The sequence below is a fragment of the Amblyomma mixtum genome, chromosome 2 (genome assembly GCF_055824585.1).
Source record: "Amblyomma mixtum isolate Tamu chromosome 2, ASM5582458v1, whole genome shotgun sequence".
Taxonomy (NCBI): Eukaryota; Metazoa; Arthropoda; class Arachnida; order Ixodida; family Ixodidae; genus Amblyomma; species Amblyomma mixtum.
In genome coordinates this window covers 289208599-289218000 of record NC_143013.1, presented here as the reverse complement: position 1 = coordinate 289218000, position 9402 = coordinate 289208599, and the positions used below count along the sequence as shown (strand labels likewise).

The 9402-nt window shown below is 46.9% G+C and overlaps 1 protein-coding gene across 1 annotated transcript; it reads right to left on the bottom strand.

Annotated features, from left to right (window-relative positions):
* Nucleotides 1-899: 899 nt before the first annotated feature.
* On the bottom strand, nucleotides 900-8158 carry LOC149364402 (uncharacterized). Its single transcript, XM_089568684.1, has 5 exons — nucleotides 8032-8158; nucleotides 6176-6576; nucleotides 4041-4956; nucleotides 2450-2811; nucleotides 900-1187 (listed from the first exon to the last, which is right to left on the bottom strand). The coding sequence occupies exons 1-5, from the start codon at nucleotides 8156-8158 to the stop codon at nucleotides 900-902; spliced, it is 2094 nt and encodes a 697-aa protein (XP_089424810.1).
* Between the last annotated feature and the right edge of the window lie 1244 nt (nucleotides 8159-9402).

Below are 9402 nucleotides of genomic sequence, written 5' to 3'. Positions count from 1 at the left end.
CACTTCTTGGCGCGGCTGAAAGGACGAAGGATTTGATTGTTTTTTTTTTTGCATTGTTAGTCCTGCTGCCAGCTTCGGGCTCTCCTCCGAGCTGTAGCGACTTGGCCGTTACTGGTGCACCTTTTGCGTAAGAGTAGATGCTAGATGTGGCAATGCACGCAGGAGGTCGTTTTGTTGAAAGTTAGTTTTTATTTATTTGGTTCTCAACAACATGAGCATGCTGTTTCGGAACAATGGTGCGAAACTGTTCAAATATTGTTCAGTGCAAGTTTACACGTGTTATATTCTGCAGCACAGTTTACACCTAAAAGGATGCAACTTTACATATAAGCTACGCCTTGTGGAAGCTTCTTATTATATTTGTGAATCTTAAGCATTCAGGACTTACAGTCCAGTTTGAGCAACAAGCACAGCCCAAAAAGCAGCACTCAGGGAATAGCCATACACCTAAAAGAACATCTTGAGACGGCAGCAGCAGCGTTACAAAGACACTCTAACCTAAGGAGCAACAAAAGCGTGATGTGGAATATGAAACCTTAACGAATCATAGCATTGAGTCAGTGAACAAATACCGTACTCCCCAAGCGCAATTTAAAAATTCCGCTTAAGAAATAACTTATCAAATTGGGCGACTACATCAGGATCACATATGAAATTGACAGTTTTTTAACACTTATTACGGCGTTGTATGATGTGCATCGTAAAAAGTTCAGACTGAACGTTCCGTTGGCTTGCTTTTTAGATCAAAATGAATAATTTCTATCCCTCTTGAAACATCCATTAGTAACCAATGGCGCGCATCATTTTCACTTGCCACACACGCACCCACTGACACTATTTCTCGAAGCACAGCGCGCGCAAGATTGATACAGAAAAGGCGCGAGTTGTAGTTCCAAGAACTAACACACGATGTACGGCAAAGGTCGGCAACCAAATACGGTGTTGAAGTGTACCGAATGACCAGTCGCGTACTTGCACACCAGCGCCGCCTTGGGGTCGCCACACTTGGCGTGGCAAAAGCGCCGGAAGAATAGCCGATCCCGAGGGCCGGTGTCCTGTGGTGCCTCCTCTTCCAAGTCACGCAGCTGTTCTTTGGCTGCTGTGAAGGCTACATCGAGCGCCCACGGCGCGAAGAGCATGGCATCTACAGTGGGGTCGTCCTTGGTGAAGAAAATGGCTTCGGAGACCTGAAAGCATTCGCTCACTGATCCATTTGTGTGACTTCAAATGCGCAGCTACAATCGTAACTTAAGGAATGATTGATTTTTACCGCTCAACTCATCAAGGCCGAGGGACCACAGGCTTAAAAGCTTTTACGCATATAAGTATTTGAGGTTCCGAAACTTCTTCCTAGCATGGTGCTCGAACGCAGTGTCACCGCCTGTCCGGGGCAGTAGCTCTATTAACCAGGCTAACCAATATGGATAAAACACAGAAGCATAAGACGGCATAGATGAAGTTATAGTAGGAGTGACTTTAGTGCAAATGCGTTTCAAGGGAGACCTATTCCAGTTAAGGGGATTCCGCTAAAATTATTTCAGTCTAATAGGCTGGCTATTAAACTTAATTTTGCAATTTGGAGAAATTATCGGAAATTTCCTTTGGAGCATTTGCAATAGTGTCCGCGCCCTTTCTACACTGCCTTTAGTTCTCTAAGTTGCTGTGTCCTAGCAGAGAAAGCACTGACGTACTTACTGTCGGCAAAGGCCGCCACCTGAGAAATAAACTTTTTTTCTGCAGGAAAGATGTGATGGGAGTCCCATGTCTAGAGGCGATAAACAGAGAGTCGCACTGAGATATTGGTTATCTGCAAGCTGCTGCACAACGTAGTTTAACCTCACTGTCCCCTGAATCATTCATTCTATAGCATTTTTTTGGCAGGTCAAATATTAGGATACAGATCGACAGACCTTAAGCCTGAGAAATGGTAGCGTAACTGATATTAACTCATGCCTACGAATTATCGCTGAGCGAAGAGAAACTTCCAAGACTTTACATCCTTTAAAGGACGAATGAGGACCAGCGATAGCGTAAGGTGTACTTTACGTGCACCTTCTCCTCCGCTTGCTATAAGTGTTGCCTCCTATTCCCCCATTCACCTGATTCATACACCACAGGTGGCGCTCTCTCGTGAACACCCTCTCTACGTGTTAGATAGCATGTCCAGGAGATCCAGAAATAGGATGTCCAGAAGATCTCCTAAAGAAGTGTATGAGATATCCAGCCGGGTGAATGCATACGCTGCAGGTGAAGGAGCTTATGCATACGACATAAATGCTGCAGATGTCGTTTGTACGAAAACATTTCTCTCATATACACAATCACTGCGACAAGGCCGGCATCTTGAAGCCTTGCTTCCAAATTGACTAATATACGGCAGTTTCCTCGCATTTCCCGCTTCTGTCTGCGTTAAAGATAAGTCACTTTTACACCGAAAGCGCCATCTCACCTTAGTGAGGATACAGTGCCGATAGCTCGCCAACCGTTCAGCGTAACTTGGATCTTGGTTCACAAGGATCTGAACCCAAGAGGCAAGCAGCCGGAAGCCCACGATCGAGTAGTCCAAGCTCGGTTCCGCAGCCTCGGCGTGCATGAGGTCTTCGGCTAGGTACACGGACGGGACGACAAACCCGTCATGGTCATAGCGCACGGTGTCTCTCAACTGCTGCTCAACTCGTACGGAGGCGATGTTGTCGCCGAACGGCTCGACCTTTGCTGCCAAGGCCACGTTGAGTAGGAAGTCGTCGCCGTAAGCAGTCCGGTTGGCATCAAGTGGCAGAGGAGAGGCGGTCATATCCCCACCGCTGTTTCCTGACGCAGAAGAAAATAACCGGTCAGGAATTTCTGAAGGTAATATTTCATTACAGCTACCACAGCCTAACGTGGAAATATCTGCGATAACACGGGAATATGCGACAGCACGGCGGATGTGAAGGGCATACAGGTGAATTCCTGAGCCAAGAGTGGATTTAGCCAGGCCAGTTCGTTCATGACCCATATAAATAACAGCGCTCGTTGTTTTATGTCTCCTCCTTATCGTCCAGTGTGTCGCGCAGTTATTTATATGAATTCCTGAGCGTTTTACACATTTTGTGCTATCAAAATATTGAGCGATTCATGAAGGTTGACCAAGCTGGCCTACTCAGAAAGTCTTTCTAAGACTGAGCAACTGCAAAGAAATGAGCAAGTTTCCCTTTAGAACACTAGCTGTCACATTTTGTGACTGGTAGTGTGACTAATTATGGATATCTGCCATGCCTGGGAGTGACTCCTCTGGTAAGGAACGTAGTGCTTCTGTCCTTTCAATTCTTTCATTCTTTACAATTCATTAACCTTACGTCATTGAAAAAAAAGAATGTTCTATGCCACAGAGAATCTACTTTTTGATAGCGTGCTGTGTAGTTTCTTAAATAAGTTATAATGCTCAGGCAATGCCTCAGAATCTTTCAAGTACTTGGTTATTTTCTGTTATTCACTGTATGGAAAAGTGGAGAGCCGCCACAAGTACTAGGACATTTTGCATTATTTTTGCAGTGAACTTAAATCTAGTTGCAGTCTAATCTTCACATTTGATGTACTCGAAAATTGATCTCCACATATAGACTAAGTTTTCAAAGTGGAATGAAGCCGCTTTGATTATTATCAGGACTTCAGAGAATGAAAGATTAAGCAAAATGAAAGATTGAAAAGCAGTCATACTGCTAAAGTCCTTCGGGTGGTAATTTTTTACCTTCTTCTAAGAAAAAAACGTTGCTTAGTTAGACACTTTTCCTTTTTTTTCCTCACAACAGCCAAGAGAAATCGACATAAAAGCTTCTAGTACACGGTCGCATGGCTAGAGAGGCCAGTAGAAATGCTATTAGTTATGACTCAACACTACAGGCCTTTTTATACTGGTTGTAAAAGGTCACAAAGAAGGGGTCTTCGAACTGCTGCGTGTGCGTGCTTATACTAGTTCTGCCGCCACGCTTCCCTCAGCGTACACTCCACAGTGCATTAAGCACTTATTGAAAACAACTTTTCGTAACACTTATTCTCACCGACACTTCTGACGTGCATCAGAGCCTGTCTGATGGCATTAAAACTGAAGCCATCCGTTGCAGGGGGAAGCCGCATGGCGAAGTGCTTGACAGTTGTGACGAGCCTTTCGAAGTATCGGACGGCTGCAGGGTTCTCAAGGATGCGTGCCAGCCAGCCGGGAAAGAGCGTTTTGAAATGTTCTCCGGTCGCCCGCAGGCAGAACTTGAGGTGGTCGTCGCCAGTCGTACGAAGCAGGTAAAAGAACCTCACTACTTGTACCACTGGTAGCAGCAGAGCGTACAGGCGAGCGAGGCTTAGGTCGGCCAAATGAAGACGTGCGATCACTTCGCCTATTTCCTTGAGATGACGCGCTCGCACTAACTTTGTACTCGAAGACACGTCCGCTGTGTCATTCAGCTCAAAGTTATCAGCTAGCCCTTTCTGCCAAGTAAGCCGCTCTTGTGGGTCCTTGACGGACGGTACGGGCAAGTCCTTCACGTACACATCGCTGAAGGGGGACGATAAGTCGAAGCCTTCAAGAACCTTGGCTATATTCCAGTCGAGATTTGTGACAATGAGGGTGGAAGTGTTGATTCCCAGTGGTTGGAGGTCTGCTAGGGCATCGTCGACGAATCCTTCAAGCACGCCATCTTGGCTGCCCACCGCATGGTACATGTCCTGACCGACATCTATGAATATTCTTCTACCATGGCCGTCGTCGTTAGCGGTCGCAGTCCCAATTGCGACAATAGATTTCAAGCCAGTGCGAATAGCGGACCTCAGAATCTTGTTGAAAAGCTCCTGAAACGTGGAAGCTGCCAGCCACGAGGCGATGTCAATCCCGACGTTTTGTAGAACCGCTTGCGTGCTGCTTCGGTGCGGATTTAACGTGAAGGTTCGGCAGCTGAAGAAGAAGTGGGCCATCTGGTGCTCATCCTGCACGCAGACACAGAAACAAGCTGGCATTGTAAAGCATAAACAAGCTAGTGACATAATATCAATACTTGCACTATAGCTATGTGGTAGCAGCGACCATTTTGTGGTAGTCTATCCTATGGTTAGCCTTCTTACTATCGTATTTGGTTATTCATCCTACAGAAAAAATATTTGGCAGTGCTTCCACTAGCCTCAAGTCCCTTCGTAACGAGGAAAACGAATTTGTTGCACTGCTCTTAAAACCAAAAACAAAAAATAGCAGACGATTTTTATGGCTAAGCGCGGAATATCATGCAGTGTCACTAATTACGTTCGGCACTTAAGGTTCTAACGTGCTAAACGCATTTCACCAAAAGGACCTTACTATAAATACTTTTATCCTAAATGCATTTAACTTAAAGACCTTTACCCGGAAGGCGTTTATCATGTAGACCTTCACCCTAAAGGTGTTTACCATGAGGACCTTTATCCTAAAGGCATTTGAAAGAAGCGTGTTTACCCTGAAAGCATTTTATTGAACTCCTTCACCTAGGTGTACCCTTCACACAAGTGAAGGCCTCCCAGGTGTGTACACCTGGCAGGTCGGCCACTTGTCGCAAAGCAGGCGTCAGACACACACGTACGCCCAAAATTGGAAAATGCGCCTGGTATTGCTTCCGCACTAAAAAGACAATTAGCGACAGATTGTTTTTTCGTGTTCATGATTTTGTGTCATTGCACGGCACAAGGGCTGTTCTGTGCATGCGCCGTGTGCAGGCTATAAGAGTAGCCTTCAGGACAGGGACTCACACCACGCTTAACTCCACTTGAACCGTGTTGAAACTTCACCTGACTCAATACGCCTTGAATTGTTCCTGAACGAAAGGAATAATTCGAGAAGGTCCAACATCAGGGCGAAAAAACATTTTTTATGTCCCATGAAAAAGCGATGTGGGGCCTATCGTTATTCATCATTGCATGCTCTGCATGCTCTTGCGCTAAACACGAGGTGGTCAAAGGATGAACTCGAGGCTGCGCACAGAAGTAATTCACTCTAGACGTAGCTAGTGCGGGGCACGCATAATATATTTGTTGAATTGTTATGGAAATAGCATTCATCTTTAAAAAGAACATTAGGCTGGGGTGATTGATTTCTCGATAGTAGCTTTATTGCGTGTCGTATTCGCCAGACGCGCAGAGCCGGCGTCAAGAGTTTGGATTAGAAACATTTAAGACGAACCTGTTCTTGCCTGGTCTTCGGCTGCCTGGAATTCAGCAGTTCCCGACGAAGCTCGTCTTCGATACGCGCGTTTAGGAGGCGTCGGTTTTCTTCGATGTAGCTCCTCGGACTATTCCAGTGGCCGCACACGTGCGAATAAAAGTCAGCGCATGGCGCCACGTTATAGTCCGTAGACCTATCGACGGCAGCTACAACCGTAAGGCAGGCCTCGCTCGAACAAGGTGGTTCCCGGTCGACCTCTGACGACACCTTCACGACGTGCGGTAGTTTCGGCGAGCGGGTCAGCACGGAGCTTGCTACAACGGCCAGAAGAGCCGCGAGGAGAGTGAGAGGAACGAGGTACGCCACGAATATCGCTGTCCTCCCCCTCGTCAAGACACCGGCAGGCTCGCAGGAAGTCACTGCGACAGTGCGACGAGCACACAGCATGTCAATAGTTACACCACCTAGGCCAGCGATTGCTATTCCAGTTGTCGGTTTGCAAATTGGCTCTCATGAACTTTGCACCCGTTTGACACTCTTGGGCGCCGAGGCTTATTCCGGCTGCCCGAAAGTACCCACAGTGTTGAAGCGATAAAAATTCCACAATGAAAGTGCGTGTCCTTCAAGAAAATGTACGCGATGACGACGCTTACTGTTCAGAAAACGATCGAGAACTAGCGAACAACTGAGATATTGACAGCTTCCATCTGAAGCAACTTCCGAGTTGCAGCCCTCCAAAAGAGTGAAAAACACATCGCCATAGATACATACACGTCTGAAAGCACGCGCCCATGTCCAGCTACCTATCATGTTACAAAGCTGTTGATTGGTGGCGACCAGGCAACGAAGGAAGAATTTTTTTTGGTTCTGGTTAGATTAACTCTTACTAAATGTTTAGATGCTTAGAATAGCGACATCACAAGAGCCAGCTTATTGCTTCTGCTGATAGTATCGTGCAGTAATCAAAACGACAGCAATGACACAAAAAAAAAATGTGCTAAAGACTACACTAAGTGTTCTCTCGGGGACGCAAGACTTTAGCGCGCCAGAAAACAATTTAGGTTCATATATGCACCATGTGTTTCTGCGATTGCATAATTTCACTAGAACAGATTAAAGAACGTGAGTTTGACTTTTCCCTCCACTAGTGTGATCTTAAATCACCGTCTAAAGATATAAGTATCGGCTTCGTACCCTGCTCACGTGTTCTAGAAACTTGTCTCTGCCTGAGAGCGCGAAGAAGGAAAACAAGTGTCATCGGTGGCATAAGAAAGTATTCCTACTAAAGCTATATGCCGCCGCAGTGGCTCTGTGGTTATGGCGCTCGACTGATGACCCGAAAGGTGCGTGTTCGATCATGGCCGCGGCGGTCAAATTTCAAATGGAGGCGAAATTCTAGAAGCCCGTGTACTCTGCGATGTCAGTGCTCGTTAAACAACTCCAGGGGGTCGAAATTTCCTGAACCTTTCACTACGGAGTGTCTCATAGCCTAAGTCGCTTTGGGACGTCAAAACCCATAAACCGAACCAAACCTGTTTATGATAATTTCAGAAAAAAGTAACTGCGCTTTCTTACTCTGAATTCCGGTGGCTGGCTGATCGCGTGAACCACGATGCTCTATGAGATGCGCTGCTCTTTCGAGGCGTCTCAGGAAACCTTCCTTATTATCCTCGTTGTCTCTGCGCGCTGGAAGTCTCGCCGCACTGCGCTGCTTTCTGGCAACATTAGTTGACACGCTCGCAAATAAAAGCGTGCCGTCTGGTTCCAAGTCCCGTTCTGGCTTCTGAGAAACAGCGGTCACGTGAGGGACACCAGGAGAGACCATAGGCGTGGTCCCCTTATTAAGTGAATCTCTTGAAGCACCAATCCCAAACGGCTGTTGAGCTTCCGGGCCTTCTGATGGAAGACGTTGAAGGCAATCTTGTGCGTTAGACTGGCGCCCTGTTTCGAAGTCCGCATTTGACGAAGATTCACCAGGTAGCTCACGTGTTCTGCCGGCATTCTCGACAGCTTTACCGCTTTCGCTGCTTGCGAGATGCGGCCTTTGCTTAGTAACGCTCCCCTTCACAAAATCAGAGTGGCGGAGGCGGTAGCGGTGCTTGTAATCGCTTTTTCGAATGCCGCGTAACGCGTGGGACGTGCTTAAATCCTTTCCCGTAGTGCTTGTAGTCCTGGCGAGGCCATCTGCATTTGCAAATGGCAGCGCGGACGTAGAACTGCGTTTCCTCCCTTTGCGAAGTAATTCTTCAGCGGGGTCTTGGCTTCGTGATTGTTGGTCAATCTCAGGCTGCTGATTTCCCAGTGCGCTTGAAGGGTTCTGATCGTCGTCGCTGGTGCCAAGAGCGCTGTGGTGCTGCCTCCGGCGACCACTTTTCACTCGGTTGTGAATCTTCCTTCGCTTGGAGGCCTTGTGCACTGAGTGATCGGAGATATCTCTCTGCACCGTGCCGCTGTCTCCCAGCGTTGAATTCATGGAGGCGCCAGCAGCGGTTATCGGTGGTTCGGTCGCCGAATCAAAGGGTTTGTGCCGCTCAGAGGACATTGCTTGGAGAGGCGTTTCCCAAGATTCACTTCCAACTACGATGCGACACAGAGCAGGATCGCGGAGAACAAGAATGAGGAAACGGAAGGAAGAGAATGTCTTGGGCTCCAGAATCAAGCGACACCTGAGCAAACGTGCTTCTTCTTCTTCTTCTCCACATGAAACGCGCTTGGAAGGCGGTCTTTTACTGCTTCTTAGCATGAAGATGACACACGCTTGACGGTTCGTGGCACCTGACACTCTTTCTTGTTGTCGTTCAGCCGAAAGCGGCGGTTGTGAATGTATCAGTAATTTTTACTAACTATAAATGTACCCTTGTTAATTTTTAATTTGTAAAATAATTCCATCGTAAAATGCTGCCAGAATAACGGTGAGCAATGTTTTCAACCTAAAATGACCTTTTGAAATCTCAACTCTCATTTAGTCTGCGATTTGTTACTCCATAATATTTAACGGGTACGCGCGTGCCTACAGACTAAATACGTCTTCCCTCCTACCGAATTTTAACGACAAAGCTGCTGTACTGCTACTCACAATTCATTATCCAGGAAACCTCCTCTTCGAGACAACTCCTAAAACAAACTCGCCATTGAGTGCAAATATTTCATCCCATATTTGCATAACTTGCGCTCGTAAGCAGGTTGTGCGGATAGAAAATGACAAATACAAATTCAGGCTTCACCTTATCACCCCGGCCCTGCCA